The 26,416-nt window shown below is 38.3% G+C and overlaps 1 protein-coding gene across 1 annotated transcript; it reads right to left on the bottom strand.

Moving 5' to 3' along the window:
* Positions 1–2,966: 2,966 nt before the first annotated feature.
* On the bottom strand, positions 2,967–26,189 carry LOC144653021 (inosine-5'-monophosphate dehydrogenase 1b-like). The gene is made up of 15 exons (XM_078512928.1): positions 25,966–26,189; positions 24,753–24,801; positions 21,712–21,787; positions 20,606–20,631; positions 19,178–19,364; positions 18,075–18,169; positions 17,682–17,769; positions 16,334–16,450; positions 15,556–15,682; positions 14,246–14,532; positions 13,472–13,558; positions 9,745–9,799; positions 9,459–9,602; positions 8,066–8,149; positions 2,967–5,263 (listed from the first exon to the last, which is right to left on the bottom strand). Exons 1-15 carry the CDS (start codon positions 26,061–26,063, stop codon positions 5,242–5,244), a joined length of 1,542 nt encoding a protein of 513 aa, XP_078369054.1. The 5' UTR covers positions 26,064–26,189; the 3' UTR covers positions 2,967–5,241.
* Positions 26,190–26,416: the final 227 nt, after the last annotated feature.

The following is a 26,416-nucleotide window of genomic DNA, read 5'->3' on the forward strand; positions in this document are numbered from 1 at the left end:
AGTATAAAACTCCGTCATCTTGCTTTGAATTTTAACAAAGCTGAACAGCCATTAAATTCATTTTAAAACTGTAAACTTTCTGCTACGTATGATGATTGTTTTTCTACCACCAGATCCAGTTTGAAGAAAATTTGTGCAATCGTTGGCGCAGGGTGCGCGTGTTTTCCCGCCATTCGTGACGTCATTTATCCCTAGCCAATCACAGCGCGAGTTTTACACACGCTGACTGCTGTTGACTTGTGACGATCCAGAGTTTAAGGGGAGGGGGGAGGGGGTTGGGGTGTATGGGTATGGAATGAGTTTACAAGAGCCTCTCATGCGAGTGAAATCTAAACAAATATATCTTCAACAACAACACGTTTTCTGACAGTTGCTGCTGTATTTACCGGCCCATTTTTGTCGCAGAACTCAAATTTTCTTTTTCGTCGATTTTCTTCCCCAGCAACTCTGCCGGAACTGTTTTAGAACTCTGTTGAATTTGCACAAGGCGATGTGAAAGCACTTGTTTTGGAGAGCTCCGAGTCCTTTTCACGGTCCGCCCATTACGAAAAATCCATATACTTCTATTGTGATTGGGCAGCAATAGCTGTGTCATATTTCTAAACAGGCAACGGCTTGCCGCACAAAATATTCAAATAAGGGACTGAACAAGAGCCTGATTGAACAGCCAATCAAGAAAAAGAAATATTCTCACTTGACCAGCTCTCGCCTTTGGCTGCGTCCACAAGAGTTCTGGTAACGACATTATTTGAAAGCAAAATCTGAGTTCTGTCAGATGAACTTGTGGTTGTTTTGTTTGCGCTATGTTCTGATTCCTAAAAGGTTTTATAAAAAAGGAGTACCCTAGGTTAGTGCGTTGGAGTACGGATTTAGAGATCTGGGATGGAGCTAGCGCTGGCCAAAATTATTAGTTTTCTAAGTTGTGTTCTCTATTACTTTATTTCTACTGTGAACAAAAACTTCACCGTGTTTTTATTCTAAGCGGTAGAAGATGAATTTGCTCTTTTCAAAGAAATCCTATGGATTGCTCTTTTCAAAGAATTCGTGGTTTCAGTCCACGTTAAACGTCGTGTGGCTGATCCCGGCGACCACTTCTTTTCCACCGCTAATATCAAAAACTACAACATGTTTTTGTTCTTAGCGGTAGGCGATGAAGCTTCGTTTTCCTAGAAATCAAAGGAAAAAATGTAAAACATGTTTCGATGTGGCTCACATCATCATCACGGTTACAAAGAAGTTTGAAAAACCTTTAGAATTTAATCTTGAGAAGCAACGGTATAATGAACTAATAGGGGAAATGAGAGGGACCTGGGGGAAGGTGCCCCACCCACCATCCCTTCAGTTCCTCGCGTTCTGCATGTCAGCCACGGCGAAGTTGTCCTTGAAGTCGATTTTAATTGTATCGATTTCAAGAACAAGCTCGCCGTGACTAATACTTTAAGAAGTGATAATTTTTTGACGAAATTAACCCCGGACTCCTGAGGTAAAACGGAAGAAAAAGAAGCAAGATGGTTAATATTGGAGCGCAATGTCCATTTCAAGGTGATCCCGGAGAAACCTATTAAAGCCTGACTATATCTTTCGTTTACTAGAGATGCACGCATAAGCGCAAAGACGAGAGTCCATAGAAACAAACGCACGCTGAAATATAATCAAAATGTTTTTTCCCTTAATTTCCACTTGCACTTGTTTGTCAGTGCTTGTACAGACTTTGTGCTACCTGTTATACGATTTTTTTTATAGTGTTTGCTTACGGTCTCTACCCAAAAAGGCGAAAAACAGTTAAACTTTTAAAAATCATTACATCAGGAAAGATACCATAGCAACAAGAACCCAAACAAAACTGATTTCCGCAACTAATCGCGCCAATATAGAAAAACTTCAAATCGCTCACTTTTTTGAACATTAACTTAATTAATCAGACTTGAAACAGTTTTGGATATTATTAAGACTCAAAGGTACACCCTCCCTTGATAACTTTAACGAAGAAAAACATCGCTAAACAAGTTAAAATAAGGCCTTTTGACGCGCGCTTTGAACCTTTTTAAAACGGATCATGCCTGCTCCAAAAAAAAAGAAATTATTTCTGTTTTAAATGGTTTGCAAGACTTACTTTTCTCGTCGGTTTTTCCTGAGGCAGTTGGTGTTTCTTACAAAGGCAAGATTAGAAAAACGCAATTCCAACATGGTTCCATGTTGTAGTAACAACTATTTTTCTCTAAACGCGACACTGTTGAACTCGTTTTACAACGCATGAAGTTTAAAAAAAACGTTGACGTCATAAGGCAACTTTCTCATTAAAAGTTTTGTAGCGCGCGCTCTGAAAAACACCGTGGATTACAAAATGAAAAGTGACATTTTGAAAATGGGCGTTGGTTTTGTTTAGACAGTAATTGACCACTGCGCTGTATTTCTGCCATTTTGAGCTGCTTGAAAACACGTGAAGTATATACATACATTGAGTTTACTAGAGTATTCTTTCAGCAAAAGCACCTGGCGGTTCGAGGCCCCACGATGCCAAGAAGATTGGCAAGTTTCATTCTGGCGAAACGGCTGCGTGAGAGGCTAACAGGGTGTCCGTGTTTCCCGCCATTTCAGCGTGTGTGCTCTATCAACAAACTGTCCTAAACCAATTACAGCACAAGTTCCCTATTGTTGATTGTTAGTTTTCATCAACGATCTGGTTCTATGAGTTGACGATCTTTCTTATGCGCGCATTTTGTGAATAGGGCAATTAACCTTTCTCTCCAAATAAGTATACGATATCTTTAGCACAGCTGGCGTTCCCTACTTACCGTACACCCATTACGATGTGTACATACAAAAGTACGTTGTTTGGAATTTATGGCGTTATAACAAATCGTGCACACCCTTTTGAAGGGTCCAAGCAAATGGGCTCATCCCGTTTGCGAAGCTTAGGTAAACCATTTTTCTGTCAGTTCCATCAAGTAGACTACAGCTCTTCCAAGAGAAACAAGATCGCAAGGACATATGTAGCATTTATTCGCACCTCAATGTAATTACATTAGCTTCACAAATGAAGTTAAAAGGAATTTCTAACAGAAGAAAAGAACCTCGTTCAGCGTTTGGAGAGAACACGTGCGCTAGAAACATTTTCTTCTTAAAGCTACATAATGACACCTAATTCAACGGTATAAACCTAGAAAGTTAAAGAGGATATCAAAACAGGGAACCATTAGGATGTACTCACGGATGAGACATCCTGAAAAAAACTTATCGAGTAGCAGCAGTTCTCGCATGAACGGATTGCTACCATTCGAATTACAATAGAACAAATGACAAGAACAATACCCCAAGCCCCAAAAGCAATAGCAACTGCTACGCTAGAGGACCAGTAGAGTTACAAGCATACGAGAGCTGCTACACTACTGGATTTTTCAAGTTTGTCGTTAACCATGGTTTGCTACCTTTGTAGGCGACTATTTTCGACTTAAAGGTGATAATATTTTGTACATCTCCAAAAAACCAATATACCCTGTCGTAGCTCTTGTGACAAACATATTTCTCTGAGGTATTACAAACACTAAATCAGGTCCTTTTAATTTGGTATAACAAGGTATTATTATTTGTTTATAACGTAGAAATATTGAGCATGACTTGGGGCCTGTTTATATGGAGAAAAGTTGTCCTTGGAAGAAAAGATACCCTTCATACTGAGTGACCCAGTACGGGCGAGATAACTTTTTACACATTTATATGAGAAATCGCAAAGTTGGCTCGGAGGGGGCAGGGTGACCCTGGATAAAAGGTCACTCTCTTTGAGGGTAGGGTGACCTTGGGGGAGAGCCAACGTTTTTTCGCATGTACACACTTAGCTATTTTTGACTTGCCTACCAGGGACAAGTCTGGACATACAAAGCATGCGTGAAACCGGGAGGGCCAATTTTTGGCTCCGTTGGCAAAAAGATGGCTCGGGGAGGAAGGTAACCCTCCTGCAGGGGACAACTTTCCTTTACATAAACAGGCCCTCATTGATATTATGGGGCGAAACTAATTGTATAGAACATACGTCAGAAGGCTGTCAGTAGCCAATCTCATCCCCAGAGACCGCAATCCTTCTGGTCTGCGCCAGGGATCGGGACCTCTGGGCTATTCTGAAAGCCCGCCACAAAGGCGTCTGAATCTGATTGGCTGTTGAAAACTTGTTCGTTTCACCACAATCTCCGGCGCACAATCAGACCAGAACCAGGATTTCCTGGTTCCGGTTTGGATTCGTCCAGAGCCGTTGAGTTTCCCAACCGCTGATAAAGGGGAACGCAGGCTCTGGAAACGAGATTGGTCAGTAGCACATTGCGCTTCATTACCAGTCACTGTTTGGAAAAATTGGCTCGCACTCCTCCCCCAGCTGAGAGGAACGAAGACAGAATGGAAATTGAACCAAATGGTATATTTGTGCTCCAGACGAACTCTTCTAGACGGTTAATCTCTATAACTTGCTTGAACTTTAATAGTGGCACGATAATATAGTGGAGTTTGAATTTCCGGCAAATTTTAACATAAATAAATTATCATAAAATACTGTAGCTGACTTCTTACCAACGTTATAACTGTTTTCTATTATAGTCAGCTGAAACAATGTAAAATCTACCAGTTTTCAAGATAATAATTTTTCAACTACATCAACAAGTACAACTATATACTAAACAGACTATATGAGCAACAGCTTTAAGTTTTATATACTTAATCTGCAACCTAGAGGAGGTTCTCAGTGACTTCCACATTCCAACCAAAAGTAAAAACAAACAACAGAATCCGCCAATCTAAAGAGGCTTCAAAAAACAAACAAGTCTATTTTTGCTCTGAAATTAGGTATAGATTTTGTTTTTGTTTTTTTAATAGGGTGCAGATTTTTTTGGTCAAAATTGGGTACAATATTCAAACAAATCGTAGAAAAATAGTGTTTTAATGAGACCCTAAAGGACTTACTCTTAGAATGACCTGGAGGGTAGAGAGAATAAAAAAGTGTACATCAAACCAAACAGCAGAAGAATTTTAAGTTGTGTGGAATTTGTGTCGGGCTGTATAAACTCAAGGTACAAAAAGTACTTACATCTATAGCTTTGGACGTCACTGGAAAACCTCTCCAAGGCATCTTATGTATTATTTGATACTGTTTTTTTATGTCTTTACTATTATGTTATTTACAAATCTTAAATCAACATTATACTTTTTGTTTGAGCTAAACTATCTTGATATAATGTGGGTTTTCTATCTTGTAGTTCAGAACAGCCTCTTTTCAAACCTGAAAAACAAGGCAATACAAAGGCAACTTAAAAAGTTGTGTAATATGGCTGAAAAGATATGCCCAAATTCTTCGAGTAAAAAAACAAGTTAAAAAACACTGGTATTACAGTACCGGGGGGGGGGGGAGGGGGGTTCAATGTATATTTTTGGGTGGGGGTGTGCCAGTGGGACTCTGAAACCCTTACCCTACGCCAGACTATCTTCAGTTAATTTTGCAACCCTATACTAGACTAGAAAGTGAAAATCCCTAATCTATCCCAGAATTGCTTTTTTTTTAAAGAACTGTATCATTTTTAGTGTTTGTCAACAACATTTCTGCGACGATTTTATGTACGTTTGGGAAAGCCTCTTTCTCTTCCGAGTTTCTATTCCTATTCTGGATTTAATTCTTTTATACCACTGATTACTTTTCCTTATACCTAATAGTTTATACCTTATTCTAGACCAAAACTCTGATTTTTATACCTTTCCTAGACTAAACTACATGAAAACCATACCCTTCACAGTGGCACATACCTATATAGCTCATATATGAGAGTGCCCCCCTCCCCCTGGGACCAGAACTAGCTTATGTCGGCCGTTTTAACTGCTGTTGTTGATATGTACAGCCCCCGACATGATCCGGACCCCGAAATGATCCTCAACCCCGAACTGATCCCAAAATTGACCCTGAAATGATCCGGACCCCGAAATGATCCCCAAATATTTCACGCTGACCCCAAAATGATCCCCAAGTAATTTGTGGAATGGCGTTTAAACGTAGAAGTGTGGACTGGTCAATAATAAGGGAAAATGAAGATAAAAGGTAAATCAAAACTAAAAAAATAGGAGAAGTAATAAGTATCCTTATAAAAGATAGACTGCAATACCCGACTGGACTTAAATTTTCAATGGGTATGTATAACTTCAAAAAAAACGTATCTGGCAATGTATTTAAATGTAGAATTGCCATATGGAATGAATGCGCCATTAACAGTCTTCATCTTTAGGGCACAATCTGCGCAAGTAAAACAGTCATCTGCATTATCCTGATACTGTATTACACCACTTGCATCGTCATAGTTCCTCACAAAAAGGCACTTACACTTCTTACTACGCTTCGGCAAATTTCCTTTGAGACTCTTCGTTTAATTACCGTAATTGTTCTTCATACACTCAACAACGAGTGCATTCGCTTTTTTTAAATTAATCGAAGGCTGTGGTTATGTTCCTCTGCCTCATGGCTTAGAAGTGCCATTCGGTTGAGGTTGTGGTCGGTGTTAGATGTATCACCTGGGATGATTATTCGCAGGCCACCCTCTCTTAAGCCCTGTGTAACTACACGGGCGATTTTTTTGTGTAACTCTGGAATTTTTGCCGCGCCAAAGTTGCATCAAGTTTGAAACAGGTCCGAAACTCCTGCAATATCGCGGCGGAAAAAACGCCATGAAATCGCCGCGAGTTTGCAAGCGTGTAAATTAAACAAGCGGTGATTTTATCGCCGTGGCATCGCAGGAGTTTTGAACATGTTCGAAACTTGATGCGACTTTGGTGCGGCAAAAATTGCATTGAGTTGTGCGACAAAAATCGTTACAGAGAAAAAAATTCAAATTAAACGAAAATTGATATTTCAAGGGCACTTAATGTTGCCTTTCTTTATCCCACTTTAGCAAGCAAATTTTCTCTGAATAAGTTTTAATTGCTGCGATCGAGAGTACTGAGTAACAATTCTCACGACTGAAAGTATGTCACTCTATGAACATAACATGATCCAATAAACACAAATTTAAAAAAAAAGGTTCTTGCTTTTTTTGGTTCCTTATTGAGAATAACCAATTTTAAAACATACATAAGAATTAAAAGTATCATCTTGATTTGGAAAAATCTAATTTACATTTACTTTCTACACACTAATTTACATATGCGATTTCTAAAACCGGTTTCGTCTACGACCTCGTCAGTACAACTGACGAGGTCGTGGACGAAACCGGTTTTAGAAATCGCATATGTAAATTAGTGTGTAGAAAGTAAATGTAAATTAGATTTTTCCAAATCAAGATGATGTTTAGTAATACTTTCTTGGCTTCGACAAGCAAAATCGCTCAAGAATTAAAAGTCGTTCCTGTTTTATGGTCACGTATTTCACACAGTTGTAATAGCACTTATTATAGTCTTTCCTAATTTAAGTTGTACTTTGCTTTATGGCTTCAGTTTCCCTTATTATTGAGCAATCCACATTCCTACGCTTGATCGCCATTCCAAAAATTACTTGGGGATCATTTCGGGATTAGCGTGAAAATTCTGGGGATCATTTCGGGGTCGGGATCATTTCAGGGTCAATTTGGGGATCAGTTCGGGGTTGGGGATCATTTCGGGGTCGGGATCATTTCGGGGGCTGTACAGATAGCTAACAGTGGCAGATCCACAGGTGCTAAAAAGGGAGGGGTGGGGAAAGAGGATATAGCTAGGCCTTTTGCTTGAAAAATGGGGGGAGTGAAGGAGGTGGGCAAAAAAGTTATGCATGTTATATTTTTATTTTTTAAGTATATTAAAGGAGGGCCCTTTTCTAGACTGAATGTTCCTCTGACATATTCTGGCATATTTGAAGTTTTTATATTGGAGACAATATTACAAGTGACACCTGTTAAACCTACGTAGCACTGTCTGTTTGTCACTATTTCACAAATTAAAACTAATTTGAAATAATTTTTGTCTGGGGCAAGATTGACTAATTTTTAATTAGTAATTTGCAAACAATATCATCAAGCAAGGGATGAATCAATACATTGTTATATTTTTTTAAAAATGAATATATTCTTACGAGTGCAGTCCATGGACTCCTCCTTCTATCTGAGCTGAGGTCGACCTCTTTTCAAATTTGAGCTCACCAGAGTACATCATGGATCTAAACCAAAAAGGCAAAATAACTAAGGGCGTTTTCCATTTGTCAGAACTGGCCAGCCAGGCCGGAAGTTTTGAATGTAAAATGAGCCTTTTCCATGAGATTTTCCCACAAATACACCATAAAAATGTATAATATTTACTGATTTTAAGAAAAACGACAATTTTTTTAAGTTTCAAATACATGTTTCGACAGAGCATCTGTCATCTTCAGTTGAATGGTTTACAAAGCACAGTGAGTTGAATAATAAGTAGAAAAAATGCTAATTAAGACAAGTAGTAACAACAGAACGTGAAAATGTGTGAATTAGAAGGATAATTTTAGATTTACATGGTGTAATTGCTGATTGAGGCAAGGTAGTTCCTTTTGAATATGGATAGCCTCCTTTATCTTAAGTTGAAAGCTGGTAGAGGCGTGATCTAAAATATGAAAGCAATCTATTGAACACAAGGAGCGACAACGTTCAGAATTCTGAACGCACGCGTGAGCACTTAGCCAGTGATAAGGCCTCCCACATTTTCAAACACCTTCAGAATTCTGAACGTTGTCGCTCCTTGTGTCTACCAGCTTTCAACTTAAAATAAAGGAGGCTATCCATATTCAAAAGGAACTACCTTGCCTCAATCAGCAATTACACCTTGTAAATCTAAAATTATCCTTCTAATTCACACATTTTCACGTTCTGTTGTTACTACCTGTCTTAATTAGCATTTTTTCTACTTATTATTCAACTCACTGTGCTTTGTAAACCATTCAACTGAAGATGACAGATGCTCTGTCGAAACATGTCTTTGAAACTTAAAAAAATTGTCGTTTTTCTTAAAATCTTTAACGTATTACGTATTGACTGATTTGACAGCTGTGAGGACAAATCTGACTAACAACGGAATTCTGTTCTCGAATATACCAGTCTGGTGGGCCAGTTCTGACAAATGGAAAGCGCCCTTAGTCTAGGTCCTTAACAAAATCTAGACTAAATTGTAAATAGTCATGCAACGATAGAACTAAAGAAAAGAAAAAAGCCATTTGGTATTGTACATGGGCTCAATCACTGGGCCTTTTGCAACAAACAGTTACATGGTACAAAATCCGCCATACTGGAAGGCAAGCTTTGCACTGCCACATCCAAAACAAAAAAAAAGTTAAGCTTGGCTGTTAAATTTGCCAAAATCCTCAAAATTTGTGATAATTCCTGGTATTTAATGTAGTAACTGTGTCAACTTTAATTAATACATCACCCTTACATTTCTCTTAATCCAAGTATCTTATTTTTCCTAGTTACCGGTAGTTGTTTTCACAGAACAGAACCTACCTCAGCTGAGTTAGACTTTTTGCTCCCAAGTCCTGACAGCTGTGTTGAATCCCAGTACAAAGATAAGGTGAAAATCTGTGAATAGAGCCTTTATCTGCTACAGACCCTGACACTCCTTGAGCAACCTTTACTTTGTCATGTTCACTGAAGAAAATATGAAAATTGTACATTTTAGTGACTTATTCCAGTGCAGCTGTGGTAAGACTGCAGGCCAAGAGCTCAAGGTTAAACAAAAACTTTGTCCAAAAGACAATGCTTCATGTAGTGACCCTTCTTGTGAAATTACCTAAAATATCTTTGTGCTCCACCTTTATTCTCCATGGCACTTAATGAACCCATTCCTAAAACAAATGCAATAACATTAAATTGTAAGCTCTACAAAAAAATTGCAAATTGAAGCAATGGATATATAATAACTGTCTAAATTAAAAAAATAAAGTATCAGGTGACAAAAGTTAAAATAATAGTAATAAGTACTTTTTATTTAATAAGGCAGCTTGTTTCAACTTTTTGTTTTAACATTTTCTGTGAAATGTGTACTAAACATTAGAATGTAAGAACAAAGTCTGACTACTGTAATGTCAACAACACCCCTGACTTTTTATGCTTAATAGTAGCCACATTTTTAGTGCAGAATGCACTTTTGTGATGGTTTGGTGGGCAGTCGTGTGATAAACCCCTAAACCCCTCAAGCGCTAAAGCACTATGGTGTAAACTTTTAATCAGCAATTAATTAATTAATATCAATTAATTAATTATTCCTTGTGGAGGGGGTGGGGGTGGGGAGCACCTGACCGTACCCCTAGGTAAAACCTGGAGCACATCTACGTTACTTTCATATGAAGATCTCAAACGTATATATTTGTTTCAGAAAACCCTTTGCTCTCCTTGTGGTACTACTCGACATTCTAGGGCAACGTTCTTTACGCCAAACGCATGCGCAGTTTAGTCTACATTTTTTGCTGGAACTCTCATGAACATCGCTTGTATTGCGTGTTTGTGGTAGGATTCCTGCAGACTTCGTGGCGCCAAGTAAAAACCGCAAATTAATTAAATTAGATTTTGAGAATTTCACAGCGCTTTTGTAATTAGGTATGCAAAAACTTGCACCGGGATTTTCGGCGTGAACACCTGATAACCAGGAAACAAATATCCTAGCTGTACTGCGTTTTAAAAAACCTGTCGAAAAAGATGTTTTTTGATTAGATTTGTTTCTTTAGTTTTTGAGAATCGTCTTTCGTGCAGGTCTAAACCGTAACTTAATTAAATTAAGCAAATGTCATCGATGCCGCCGTAAAACAAACAAAAAACAAAAGTTTCATGTTATCGCATTTTCAAGGAAGACAAAAGTATTTTGTTACAAACGAACAAGTGTCGTGTTACGTTTGCAAAGATTAGCGTAAGGAACACCTGGGAAAGAGTACAAGTAGCCTGTGAACAGTTTTTCCGAAAGTAAAATAAAGCAAATAAACACGAACATATATAAAATATCATACTTTCAATTGTTCCATATTGCATTCTGCACTTACCAAATCATCGAGATTTTTTTACCTATCATTTGTATACTCCAACATATCAACTACAGTCGAAGCTCTCGTAAGCGGACACCCTCAGGACGTGAAAAAGTGTCCATAACTGGAGCTGGCAACTTAAGAGAATGGTTCTCGTAAGCAGCTACTAGAGGTCTAGGGGATAGATGGCCGCTTATGGAAGCTTGCCCAGCTAACAATAACCGGACGAACTGGGATGACGACAAAGCTAGCACTGAAATATGGTACTGTAATGACTGTAAAATCATTGTGAGGAATGGCGATGTGAAGTTGATTGATAAAAACAAGATACAGAGGTTGTTTTAACAGGATTTTCTTCAGGGTGTCCGCTTATGGGAGATTAAAAACAAAGAAAAAGTCTATGTCGTAATCTCTGAAAGTGTCCACGGCCGCTTACGGGAAATGTCTGCTTTCGAGAATGTAAAAATACATAGTTTGTATGGCAGTTAAAACAGGGTTTTAAAAAAGGTGGCTGTAAGTAGAGCTGTCCATTTACGAGAGTGTCTGCTAAGAGAGCTTCGACTGTAGGATGCATTTCTTTGAAAAAAATATATACGGTATATATTAAATCTCGACTAGATGCTGATGACTATTGAATGTTATTTCACACCATCCTAAAATCATTTTGCCTGTACACTTATCAATGGCCCAACAATGATGAAGTGATATCAGTGGCATTTAGGGAATATAGGAATCTAACTATAATTTAACATTAAATAAATTAACCCACTGACTCCTGTGACAGTGCACAGTAAATTGTAAGGTGGCAACCCTGTTATTAGGCTGACCCCATTAACAAGGTGCCACACTACAATTACCTGGCAATGCATTCACTTTCATTCCAATAAGAATAGTTAAACACAGGCACACAAGGTGTGCATAAGCTAGCTGCTGCTTTTTTGGAAAACAAATAATAACTGGATGAACTGGGATGACAACAAAGCAAGCTGCACTGAAATATGGTACTGTAATGACTGTAAAATCATTGTGACAAACGGTGATGTGAAGTTGATTGATAAAAACAAGATACAGAGGTTGTTTTAACAGGATTTTCTTCAGGGTGTCCGCTTATGGGAGATTAAAAACAAATAAAGTATATACATGTCGTAATCTCTGAAAGTGTCCACGGCCGCCTACGGGAATGTCTGCTTTCGAGAATGTAAAAATACAAAGTTTGTATGGCAGTTAAAACAGGGTTTTAAAAAAGGTGGCCGTAAGTAGAGCTGTCATTTACGAGAGTGTCCGCTAAGAGAGCTTCGACTGTAGGATGCATTTTTTTGAAAAAATATATATATATTAAATCTCGACTAGATGCTGATGACTATTGAATGTTATTTCACACCATCCTAAAATCATTTTGCCTGTACACTTATCAATGGCCCAACAATGATGAAGTGATATCAGTGGCATTTAGGGAATATAGGAATCCAACTATAATTTAACATTAAATAAATTAACCCACTGACTCCTGTGACAGTGCACAGTAAATTGTAAGGTGGCAACCCTGTTATTAGGCTGACCCCATTAACAAGGTGTCACACTACAATTACCTGGCAATGCATTCACTTTCATTCCAATAAGAATAATTAAACACAGGCACACAAAATGTGCATAAGCTAGCTTGCTGCTTTTTTGGAAAACAAATAATAACTGGACGAACTGGGATGACGACAAAGCAAGCACTGAAATATGGTACTGTAATGACTGTAAAATCATTGTGACGAACGGTGATTTGAAGTTGATTGATAAAAACAAGATACAAAGGTTGTTTTAACAGGATTTTCTTCAGGGTGCCCGCTTATGAAGGATTAAAAACAAATAAAGTATATACATGTCCTAATCTCTGAAAGTGTCCACGGCCGCTTACGGGAATGTCTGCTTTCGAGAATGTAAAAATACAGAGTTTGTATGGCAGTTAAAACAGGGTTTTAAAAAAGGTGGCCGTAAGTAGAGCTGTCATTTACAAGAGTGTCCACTAAGAGAGCTTCGACTGTAGGATGCATTTTTTTGAAAAAAAAATATATATATATATTAAATCTCAACTAGATGCTGATGACTATTGAATGTTATTTCACACCATCCTAAAATCATTATTTTTGCCTGTACACTTATCAATGGCCCAACAATGATGAAGTGATATCAGTGGCATTTAGGGAATATAGGAATCTAACTATAATTTAACATTAAATAAATTAACCCACTGACTCCAGTGACAGTGCACAGTAAATTGTAAGGTGGCAACCCTGTTATTAGGCTGACCCCATTAACAAGGTGTCACACTACAATTACCTGGCAATGCATTCACTTTCATTCCAATAAGAATAGTTAAACACAGGCACACAAGGTGTGCATAAGCTAGCTTGCTGCTTTCTTGGAAAACAAATAATTTAATAATATTTTTTTAATAACAAAGCAAAATTGTAATTAATAAACTTAAGATGTCTTGTAAGCCAGGGTTCTAACCTCTGTACTTTTTAAGTCTCACACCATCAGCAAAGAAGTACTCTCCTGGAGCCTCAGTGGTTCCAGCTAACAAAGATCCCATCATGACTGCAAGTAAATGGACAATATACAAAAGTTACTACCTTATTATAGGAATATAACGAGGCATTTCAACAACGCGAACAAAATTGATGCGTAATAAAATTAACGCGAATTTAAGAAAAGTTCTGGTTAAATGCTTATAGTAAACGTGTTTATATTAATTAACATAAATAAAATTAACGCAAATTTTTGAAATTCGCCTTAATAACATGTATCGTTAATTTCCTATAATAAGGTATAAGAAAATGTTGACATTTAATGGGAAATTTCGTGGCCACAAGTACACATGTATGTGCCAAGAGAGATATCAATTTGGGAGTTTTTCCTTTTGTAACAGATATACATGTGCTGTATAGGACACACACCAGAAAATAACTAAAAAGTAGTGGTGCAAAAAACCAACTGCAATTCTTTAAAGCTTGGGAACTTTTCCCCTTAACCTCAAAGAACAAAATAATTATAAAAAAATTCTTTGAAATTGAGAAATGTTTCTTCAGGACTTTGTTTTTTGTATCACTGGCAATACCACATTGTATGTTCATAGGATTACAAGTTAAAAAAAAAAGTCTACCATGGCTGTGGTCCTGGAAGTCCTCTATTTTACAATATTGATGTCTTGGCAGGTCCACACACTTATAAACTCTCCTGTAGTAATCTTTAATCAAGAACTAAAAAGGGCAAAACTGTTCTTACCTGTTGAAGCTCCCAGACTAAGAGCCTTTGAAATGTGTCCCACATCCTGGATACCACCATCAGCAATCACAGGTACTCCAAACCGTCTGGCATACTCTGCTACTTTGAACACGGCAGTGCCTTGTGGTCTGCCGACAGCCATTACCTCCTGAGTGATACATATGGAGCCACTTCCCATACCAACCCTTAGTCCATCAACTCCAGCATCAATAAGATTCTTTGCTTGGGCTGCAGTTACAACATTACCGCCAACAACTTGGAGATCTGGATACCTTTCCTTTATGAATCTGATAAAAATATTAAGATATGGTTTTACAGTCATTAATATACTGGATTCAAAGATGATCTGGTGGGTGGTTCATAGAGTATGGAAAGTACAAATTATCTCTGCTTGAAGCAAATTTCTAAGCATACTACAATTTGATGAAGCATTAACCAATTTGAAGTAAGTTGAAGTTAAATGAAGTTTACTCTCAATTGAGAGTCCTTTCATCCAACATTTAACTCATCACCAATAAATGAGCTTGGGAGCTGGTGCCTTTAGGATTGGTGGAGCCCGGGCAACAACTAGCACAGAAAATGAGATATCCATGGCAACCCTGTCACCACCAGGCACCGTCACACTGAATGACTTAGTGGAATACTTACCAACCAATACTTCCCATCCCATCCACACTGAAGGAGGGTGGAGTGGGCAAAAAAAGGCTTCAGAATGCACTGCAAGCAAGCTAAGTGCAGCGAAATATCGTAGCAAATTGTGCAAGCAAGCAAATGCACCGAGATCGCCAGGTGCCAGAGCTTACACATAGCCACCCCAGGCCACCTGCGACAAGCTTACCCACATTGTTGTGAGATTAACTTTGCCTAAAATACATGTATTAATGTTATTTACCGTAATGATTCGATTTAGTGCCGTCCTTCCAATAAATGCCCCCATTCTAATAAGCGTCCCCATTCTTATTAACTAATAATTATTAACATTCACCATACCATACATACTGCTAAAATGAACATTTTTTTTAAAGTAACTGAACTTTTGACAATTTGTTACTGTTAAAGGTTCTGTTATTAATAGTTTTTTAATATTTATTAAAGTTTTGTTGTGAAAATTTGGTAGTTTCTCAAAAAAAATTAAATAAGCACCCTGTCCTAAATAAGGGCCCTGTATCGAATAAGTGCCCTCCCTTGAGGTGCTAAAAGTAAATAAGCACCCCGGGCGCTAAATCGAATCATTACCGTAACAACATTTAATTTAGGGTTTTCAGATAAGAAATCATCTGAATTTTGTTGTTTTATAGGTAAGTGATCACCTGATCAAATCCAACTGGAAGATGGAATTTCCTTGAGAGGAGTCAATGACTACAACATCCAATCCAACCTGAACCAATGCCTCTAATCTCTGCCTGTCATCCTCCCTTGTACCTATGGCTGCACCCACTGTAAAAAGTAAATTAAATATCATACAAAAACTTGTTTTCTTTTTTGAGCAGCTTGTGTCACAGACTGACTTACATCTTTTTCTATGTCTCTACTAAGTTTAACATATATAATGTACATGCACCATCATTTTCTAAACAGAACTTTATTTACAAACTAGGGTAGTACCATGAAAGTGCTGTGCTTTGCAGATGCCACCCAACAGTTCAATTGAGTGTTTGTGATTTATCTTACATATAGCTTTGAAACAAAACATCTGTATGATGTAGTTTTCACTTTCCAAAAAAAAATATTTTCCTGTTTTTTATCTTGAGTGAAAGTCCGGGTGTGAGTACTTGTGGTCTAAACAAAGGCCACTGCAGGGCTCAAAATAAGTGGAGCCCGGTCCTCCAGGGCAAGTACATGCAGATTTTCGTGCCAGGAAAGCAACAACTGATGCTCACTATTTAATGTGACAGACAAGGCCCCAGGCAAGTCATCTGCCGCAATTTTCGACAAGGGTTGTTTTTAGAAATGAGAATACATAAAATATGATTTTTTTAAGAAAACCAACTCAGATAGGACTTGACTGACATTACTTGTACTTTGGCAAAGTTGGGTCAAACTCTGGCCATAGGTGGACTTCCCATAAAAACACAATACCTGGCATACCTAACAACTGCTTGTTAGCATCTTTAGAGGCTAGAGGAAAATTCCTGTTCTTCTTGAGATCTGTCCTGGCAATTAATGAAACTAACTCTCCCTTTTCATTAACAATGGGAAGCTTTCCTGAAACACAATGACGTAAACCATTTTTACATGTAATTATCTCAAAATCAGCAGCTTATCTTACACTGTATATACCAGGCCTTGGACACATACATGTAGGTAAGGGACGTGAAAGATGCAAAATTGAAAATAAAACTTCCACAAACATTTTAAGGTCTGAAAAAGGTGCAATGGTTAATGATTTGTACACTGGCCTCCCGGGGGGGGCACTCCCATACATGAGCTATATAGGTATGTGCCGCTGTGAAGGGTATGGTTTTCAAGCAGTTTAGTCTGGGATAGGGTATAGAAATCAGAGAGTTTTGGTCTAGAAAAGGGTAGCATTTGCCGGGAAACCGATCGACGGTATGACAAATATAGTCCAGAAACTCGGAAGAGAAAGAGGCTTTCCTAAACGTAAATAAAATCATCGCGGCATCGTTGTTCACAGATGGTTTTCCATTAAAACACTGATAATGATACAGTTCTAACAAAATGCAAGTCTGGGATAGGGTAGGGATTTTCAGTGTCTAGTCTAGTATAGGGTTGCAAAAATCAGCTGAACATGGTCTGGTATAGGGTAAGGGCTTCAAATTCCCAGCGGCACACCCCCACCCAAAAATATACCGGGTGCCCCCCCCGGGACTGGCCTCCAATGGGAGGCATGCTGGCCTAATGGTTAGTGCACTGGACTCCGGATCCAGCGGTCCGGGTTCGAGCCTGGCCAGGGTCATTGTGCTGTGTTCTTGGGCAAGACACTTTACTCTCATAGTGCCTCTCTCCACCCAGGTGTATAAATGGGTACCGACAAACTACATGTAATGCTGGGGGTAACCCTACGATGGACTAGCATCCCATCCAGGGGGGAATAGAAGTACTCCTAGTTGCTTCATGCTACAGAAATCTGGATTATAAGCTCTGGCCTGTATGGGCCAATAGGCTTGACGCAGACTTTTTACACTGGACTCCAGATCATGCAGTTCAGGTTCAAGCACTGGCCAAGATCACTGTCGTTCACTCTCACCGTGCCTCTCTCCATAGAGGTCCACAAGAAGTAGCAATATTCCTAGTCACGTCATGAAGAATAGGCTCACAGGTAAAGTATCACAGCAGTAATGTGGGATGTCATGGGCCTTAAATCCTGTTCAAGCCCCAATCTGTTGTTACATGTAGACTTCTTTGAAACCACATGTCAAGGAATATATTATTTTCTCAGTCATTTCTCAGTCATTTCAATGTATTTTGGACTAACCTTTCTTGCTCCTTTGTAAGATTCTATTGGCTTCTTGAAGAGTCACACCATCTTTAGCAACAACCAGGTCATCACGATGTGTCATCACCTTTAATATTATAGATAAATGATAACCAGTTGTATTCTATTTGGAAAACACCACGTTTATCTCCTTTTCACTTGTTAAAGCCACTTGGTCATAATTTGAATGTTTGGGCCATTATTACAACTGTTCAGGAGAGTGTGACTCTTTCATTACTTTAGTGTTGAGTAACATCTATCTTTTATAGAAAATGAGACAAGTTGCCAAGTAGTTTTATGGCTTGAGAGTATTATTTTATTGTTGTTTAAGTTTGTTTTTCAACATGGGTTTTAAATCAAGTGTTGAGTTATATTCTGTGGTTTTGCTCTTACCTCTTTGATGGGCCTTGACATGTCAGGTTCATGGGCAAAGTCAATATCTCGCGAGGTAACGATGCCTACCAAAATGCCTCCCATATGACCATTTTCTAAAACGGACGATAAAAATGTAAGAACAGTTTACAGAAACATGTAGGTACATGTATATAATACATGTTACTAATAAAAAAAAAAACTTTTATGAAACAGTTCCACATGTGAATTCTATAATAAGGTGTATTTATTGTGCTTTAATTTTATATTTAATTTTTTTTTTTTCAAACCAGTAGTTTTAAAGCAGAGGTAAAATTAACCTAAACTATTCAGGTTGCCTTTGGTTAAGTGGAAATTATTGATTGTGTGCTAGACTGAAGGTATTTTGACTAGCCTTACTTTACCTGCCTAATAGAGGCCTAAAAACCGTAAGTTGCCCAGCAGGTTCAGTAATGGGTAAACTCCATTAGCCCAACAGGAAGATTCACTGTTCTCCTCAACTGAGGGGAGAGGGGAATCCCATATGAAAGGGGCAGGGAAGCTTGTCGTCTCACTAGGGGTGTAAATTTCAGATTTCTGGTTTCACTTAGGGTGTTCCAGACAAAACTCCAATATTTGTAGCTGACAAGGTCTTGTTTAGGGTTGCATGCATAGAATATACATTCAAATATAAATTCTATTTTTAGGATTTTGGTAACTTTTAGGGGTCAAAAAAGATTGAGACATGCCCAGATTGGTCTCTTTAGGGATGCTTTTCAAAATTTATGACAAGCATCTGCACCCATTTTATATGGGAGTGCCCCCCACCCGCACCCCCCCCCCCCAACTCCTGGCATTGACCCCAGCCTATCAGCCAGGAACCTTATTTGTTCATGCTACACAGGGACCACAATTCGGTGTCTGCAATATTAATAGAGAAAGTATGTAGAAGCGGGAGTTAGTTACAGTAATTCTTATTCGCCGGAACTTCAGCTCTTGTCCATAATAACGCCGTAATAGCTCTAGAGGTGTCCGCAAGGCGGGAGTTGATTGTAGTTAAAGAAAGAAAAGGAACTTGATCTTCATGGTAATGAAGCAACAAAAGCCTGACAAAAAACTCTGACATTTGCACAGGACTGCATTACCTGTGATGGGTATCCCAGAGAAGCCATGTTTAGACTTTGCAGTGACCACATCACCAACACAGTTGTCGGGACTCAGGACTAATGGATCAAGAATGAAACCTTGTTCAAACTTCTTTACTTTCCTGACTTCATTAGCTTGAAACTCCACTGAGCAATTGTGATGGATAATACCAATTCCACCATTGAGCTGAAGAAAATAGGCAAGGAAAAATTATTATTATTATTTATTCTAAGGTAACTGACAAACTCACAAGCAATCTGAGAAAGTCTGACTTGGGGAACATGTACTTTTTTATTTTTTTACTTGCATACAATAGAATCCTGATTTCTCAAACCTAAAGGGAATATGAAAATTGCTTTGAGAAATCGGGAGGTTTAAGAAATTGGAGGTAGAATTACAGAACAGTACTATCCAAGGGAAACAAAAATTGCTTTGAGAAACCAAAGGACAGGATTTGAGGTATTTTAAGAGTTAATTAATGCACTCAGCTGATCAGCAGATACACAGCGCTTGTTTAAAGTTTTTATTTTTTTCTTAAAATCAAGCTAAAAAATTTGAAACTCCACTGAGCAATTGTGATGGATAATACCAATTCCACCATTGAGCTGAAGAAAAGAAGGCAAGGAAAAATAATTATTATTATATAATTACGGTATTATTTATTTTAAGATAACTGACAAACTCACAAGCAATCTGAGAAATACTGACTTGGGGAACATGTCTTACATACAGGAGAATCCCAGTTTCTCGAACCTCCAGGAAAAACGAAAATTTCTTTGAGAAATAGGAAGGTTCAAGAAATTGAAGAAAGTAAAATTACAGAGAAGTACTATCCAAGGGAAGCAAAAATTTGGTTTGAGAAATGAGGGGCAAGGTTTGAGATATTTTAATTGCTCAGTTGATCGGATCAGCAAATACACAGCATCAGATTTTGCCAAGAATATCACCAACAAGCCAACCAACTTTTTTACCTAAGCACTTTTTAAAGTTTTTATTATTTTTTTAAAATCAAGTTCCAAATTTGGTGTTGCAGCTTATCTATGTTGTGGTTTAATTTTATCTCTGGTTTAAAATTTTTCAAACCAGTTTGATTTTTATTTCCCTTTGTTTCAGATTATGATAATGAATGTGAGACAATAGAAAATAAAAATCAAACTGGTTTGAAAAATTTTAAACCAAATATAAAATTAAACCACAACATCTACGAGTACAGCTTGTACATGATGAGTTTTTCACTTACTAGCCCTGGTACATTCTAATGAGATTTCAGTCAGCGAATTTGACAGTACATATTAATGGCAATTTTGCAGTTGCTATCCACTACATTCCTGATTACCATATTTACTTGAGGGTACTGCAAAATATTTAGAACACCATGCACTCTGATATGAAATTATTAACACATATTTGCTACCAGGTGTACTTACAGCCATTGCTATTGCCAGGGATGATTCTGTGAAAAGAAATGTAGATTATTTATTTAAGGGGCAGTATCGCGAGAGGTGTTCTAATTGTTTGTGTACACTATGCTAGAATTATGAGAGTGCACTCACTCATCAAGAAAATAATCTTTCAACAACAAAAGTGATAAATTCATTTTTTAATTTGTGAACAAATAAAGAGAAAGATGGATCTATGTACTGTACATATGCACATGATGCACTCACTCATCAAGAAAATAACCTTTTAAAAAAAGAGATAAATTCATTTTCTAATTTGTGAACAAACCATAATCAATGGTTTTTAAGCAATGTCTTCCAAGTAACACTGTCGACAACATACACAAACCACCTTTATAAACAGAAAGATATATCTATGTACTGTACATATGCACATGTGCAATGTTGGCAACTATGTCTAAACTGTCACAACAATTTGCTGATACCCATTTTTATTTTAAATAATACTGCCAATTAGAGAGAGGTACTTGTTCTTCCAAGAGTATGACATCTCATTTCATTAGCACTAACCATCACACTACTACCGTCGCTTGCATCTAAACGTGAACACGTGCCGCCGAAACATGATCTAATTGGGTATCAAACGTGGCATGGTTGGTCATCAAAGGTTTGAAGTTTAGCAGACCATAACAGCAACTTCCGCGCCGAAACTTCAACACATTCCGTTTTGAAACAGTCGAAATGGCGGAAAGATTGGATATCAAGACTTCCTTCGACAAATTGATCCTGATCTGTGTCGATATGCATTTGCAGGTTCACTTGAATCACTTCAGGTGCAAAGTTTCGCCTGTTCTCAGTGTTTATGGTGAGCATTTTGAGCGTGAAAGTTGCCGTTACGGTCTGCTAAACTTCAATGTTTCATGACGAAACATGCCATGTTTGATACTCAATTAGATCATGTTTCGGCAGCTTGTGTTCACGCTTAGATGCAAGCGACGGTATACCTCTTATCACAAGGACACTGTCCAGCACAAACTCTCAACCTGTAGAGACTGTGTTTGCCAAATAACTATGAACTTACGAACCTTGCTATTACTTGTACTATTAGATAATCAATGTGCCTTGTTTCCTACCTGTGACAGTATCCATTGGAGAGCTGACAAGTGGTGTCTTTAATGTGATTTTTTTAGTCAAAGCTGAAGTCAAGTCCTGCAACATCAAAAAGAGCATTTGTTATAATCAAGAGACAGCAAGACTGATACCTTTTTGGTGAGCCCAAGACCTTTTTAGTTTTGGAAAAGAATAGATTATATGTGTACCAATGAGGGGGGGAGGAAATTTGCAAGACATGCATTTTTTGAAGGACCATTCACCAGCCTATATGTTATTGCGGGCCCAAGAGAGGCCCGCAACCCTAATCTTGACAGTGACCAGCGGATTGCGTTTTACGCGTGCGCGACCACGTTAATAGAAAGCGAACCGAAAACGGAAGTTGAAAATTTTGTTCTTCCACTAAGAACGATCGGAATGCGAAAAATGTGTCAATCACGACAGTTTGTCGTAGCACCGGAAGAGAAAATCTGTTCTCCAAGAACGATTGTCACATAAGATCTAGGCTTCTGTCACATGGAAGATTGCAAACATTACAATTTGCAGACGTGTTTTACGGGTGTTGCCAGTTTGCGAAAATTCGCTCTGATTGTATCACGCATAAACCACGGCAAAGCAAATGATTCCAACAACGGTTATTCTCGAGAAATTCGTTGTAACACTGACAACATAGCGAGTTTATCGACCGAGGAAAATCACATCTCAATTCACACCGCGTGCTCGACTACAGTTCACTAAACTGTCAATCCGACAAAAAACAACTCTGACTGGTTCGCGGCCGGTTACAGTTAGCGGCAATTAAGCGTGATTTATCATTAATCGCGCCACGTTAATAAAAGGCGAGCACAACATAGCGAGTTTACCGACTGAGAAAAATCACATCTCAATTCACACCGCGTGCTCGATTACACTTCCCAAAACGATAAAAACATGCATTCCTTGCGTGACGCGTTACTCGGGATAATTGTCTTTTGTCCATTTTATCATTTATTTATCGACACTGCCATCTAAAATTTCGCACTCTCCTACCAGTACCTTTTCTAAGTGCGTCAAGGCCCGCACTTTCTAACCTGTGGTTACCAGTAGTAGGTTACATATATATGTGCAGATGACAGATAAAAAGGACTTCTTGGAAATATTAAAATATATAATATCAAAAACTTGCAAAATTCCAGCAGTTGCTGGAAGTTGTGGATACTAGCAGGATGCAAAGGAGTGTTGTGCAGGGTTGTCGCTAAGCGCCGGCTGCCGGCGAAATTCGCCGGCTGGGAAAGAGGTCATCGCCGGCTGAATTTTGGCTGGCGAACACTCGGTTAAAAGGGCATTGAACAGTTCTTAAGTTACGCCCTCGTTCGATTTAGAATCATATATTCTGAGTACAAAAGTTGAATTAACTCCTGACTACCTTGAATATCGATGCCACAAAATAATTGAAATAAAGGCTTGTTTTGAGAACTTGTTTACCGTGTCCTCTTTCTGTTTTCTGCGTCCGCCATCTTGTCAACACGAAGCTTAGTAGCCCCCCGCATTCAAGGCGTTGTGAAAGATTGGGAACGAGTTTGTTACCAGGTCTCCTGGATCTCTCGTAAACGTGGGATAGTTTGTTCGATCAACGAGAATATTTTTGCTCAAAATTCAAAGCTTTTAATACCACGACTTCTCTGCTAAAAGGAACCACTTCAGAAGAGTTTTAGTGGATTCAGAATACTCGACAAAGATCGGCAACAGCACGGCGTTTCGTTTTGATGACATCTAAAGTTCACCCGCTTCACTTGATCTGTTCGCTGGCGACTTGCAAATTGCAACGAACTGAAGATTAATCCTGTATTCTCTTGCGATTTTTCAGTTGTTTTGAACGGTCTCTACCTCAGCAACAATTTGAATGTGAAGGTTTAGTTTTTGAAAACTAGTAGCTTTTGGTATGATGATCGATAACCACTTAATTCTTCAGAAAAATGTGTGATTGTTTGAGATTGGATTCTAAACTCGGGTGAATTTTTTGTCACGCGTATGTACAGTTCTAAATAAATTCATCTTTTCTCAGCAATTTCTTTTTTTTTTTCAATTGCATACATGTAGTTGCGATTTAACAAATATGTTGATTTGCTGCACGTGAATTGTTTTATAGTTTGAAAGAAAAATTGTGCCTCGGCTTATAGCCGAGTGTTTTGGGTTTATTTTTTGTCAGAGTCGAACTGGTTCTGAAAACCTGTGTTAAATGTATTTTTATTTGCATTCATATTAAAAATAAAATAATATGATAGATAATCCCAATATCAAGGGAAGGTAGATAACAAACCTACACATGTACAATTTTTTCTCTTTAATTGTTGTTTCCTTTTGCATAAAAGAGCCCCTAGATTTCACCAAAGTGCCCCAAATTGAATTAAAATTTTCAAAATTTCCTGGGGAGACCCCCCATACCCCCCCAATGGGAGGGGGCAACCCCCTCCCATACCTACCCCCACGTCGGCTCCGCCGACGGCAGAAGGCGCTTCACACCTTCTTTAGCCGCCTCAATTTTTAAGCTAACCGGCAGACAAATTTCTTAGCTACAACCCTGGTTGTGGTGGTTCATCTGTTTTTGCTTTTCTTGGCTGAGTTTAATGCCACGACATTGATCTTTTCTTTCACCATTGCTGCCATGTTGTTTTTGTGACCATGTTTCGTTGATTCCAGGCTCTTAGTTCCAGCTTGCTCTTGACTTTTTTTTAATTTTTTTTTTGGTCTGACCCACTGACCCAAAATTAGGAAATGCATTCGACAGTAAACGGAGAAAAAAGTAGATGGCCTTATAGAGGCCTTCCAAGGGGTAAAAGCGACAAGCGACAGACCCTGAAACTGGCGACATGGAACATTTTAAAAGCGACAAGCGATATCATTACAGCCCTGAAATGCGACAGCGACACGAAGCGACAGCAAAACAATGGGGTAAAAAAACGACAGCGACATTTACCGCTGTTAGCTAGGAGACATGGGTTCTCAGAAACGTGTGACATTGCGACACGGCTACCCCCCTTGGAAGGCCTCCTTATACCTACCAAACATACACAAACTAACTTACCACTTCGTCAGCACTGAAATCAATAAAGCCTGGGAGAATAATAAAGTCACTAAAACAAAACAAAAAAAGACTAATAAGTGAAATGGTGACTTGGATAAAGTGAAATAAATTAAATTTTATTTTCTGAGTAATAAATTTTGACTTGAGGAAGCTTCTTCATTTTATAAAGAGACTGTTATTTAAAATTCAAAACAATTTTAGTCACTGAATCATTTAAAGCTTTTTCATCCTTGCTGGGTTCAACGTTATTGCTGTCATTTGATCGGCTTTTTGTTGTTGTTGTTGTTGTTGTTGTTTTTGCTGGGTTTAAAAAACACCTGAATGTAAACACGAGAGAGTTTTTGAAAAATCATAAGTTTGTGCAAATCCGAGTTGTTTTCACTAATAGTTAAGTAACAGCAGGTTATGAAAACATGAGTGACTTTCTTCTATTTCTTTAATGGAACTTATAGGAACATGACACCAAGTTTACAAGGCCAAGGCCTCGTGCAAAACCTGAAGCGCCATCCAATTAAGGCACACTTCAGTTGACTAACTTCATATATTTCCTTAAATATTTCTAAGGTTTTAGTAAAAAGAAGAATCATTTGCTCTACCAGCAGGTCCAATATCTTTATGTGTTCAGAAACCATATAATATAAATACTGTAGCCGTCAGCATTATTACTCAGTCAAATCAAAATTATACCGGGTATTGAACGAACCAGCAGAATTTTCTTGATAATCTGCTTATATTTCTTAAAAAAAGACTTAAGCTTATTGTGTTAGCCTTCCATGTGCCAAAACGAACGCCATTCGAAAACCAACAAGCACGAATTCAGCAAAAAATACAATTTACAATTGTGAAAGCTATCGAATCATCGAATTGTGTATTTTTAAAACGCTGTAATTACGACACTCCGACAACATGAGCTTATATATGTCTCGAAAGTGAACCAGACAAGTGCTGTATCGGCTCCTTTTCGTAGAAACTCGAATGTGCAATGTGTTATTTTTCACGAGAAGCCAAGTTTGTTTGCTTTTAAAATTGCCATGAATGATGACCCACGTTTCGGATTTGCGTATGTCGCTGAAGCGTCCCTTTTGCACGCAAAAACTTAACCACAGCAATTCAAACCTGTAATTTACCTTCGGAGAATTTAATAAACATTACCAAACCTGATTTTTCTTTTGAAGACGAAAAAAAAAGCTAATAAAAAGAACATTTCACTTACTTGTAAGTTAAACCTTCGCCGCCGCCAAATAACTGCATGGCAGTCATTCCGTCTTGAGGCACATAACCTGTCCCGCCAGCTATCAAATAGTCAGCCATCGTGTTGTTATTAAGCCACTGAACGTTTTCGCCCTTGAATGTAAATGACACAAGGGGATGAATGTCAGCTGCAGCCGAACGAAAGTCGGATTTTATATGGCATTGAACAAAACAGTTGTCATTCAAAATGGCAGGGAATTTTGAAGCACGTGCGTCAAAATATCCCCAGGGGAGAGGACTCAGTATTTCCGGTCTATTGTTTCCATGGCACGAAAATGCCAAAATAGCAGCAAAGACTTTTTCAGAGACTTTCAGTGAGCCACGCAAGGACAACTTAGACAAACAAGTGCAAATGTATGATGTAGCTGTTTTGATGAAGCCAAATATATGCTAAAACATATTTCAATTCAAAA

This window comes from Oculina patagonica, chromosome 5, assembly GCF_052425735.1.
Source record: "Oculina patagonica isolate OP01 chromosome 5, crgOcupat, whole genome shotgun sequence".
Lineage (NCBI taxonomy): Eukaryota > Metazoa > Cnidaria > Anthozoa > Scleractinia > Oculinidae > Oculina > Oculina patagonica.

Coding starts and splice junctions, on each gene's coding strand:
- LOC144653021 (XM_078512928.1), bottom strand. CDS start 26,063: ATGGCTGACTATTTGATAGCTGGCGGGACAGGTTATGTGCCTCAAGAC. Junction 18,170..19,177: donor CTCTGGGATACCCATCACAG/GTAATGCAGTCC, acceptor CGTCCGTTTTAG/AAAATGGTCATATGGGAGGC. Junction 5,264..8,065: donor GGAGTCCATGGACTGCACTC/GTAAGAATATAT, acceptor CTTGTTTTTCAG/GTTTGAAAAGAGGCTGTTCT.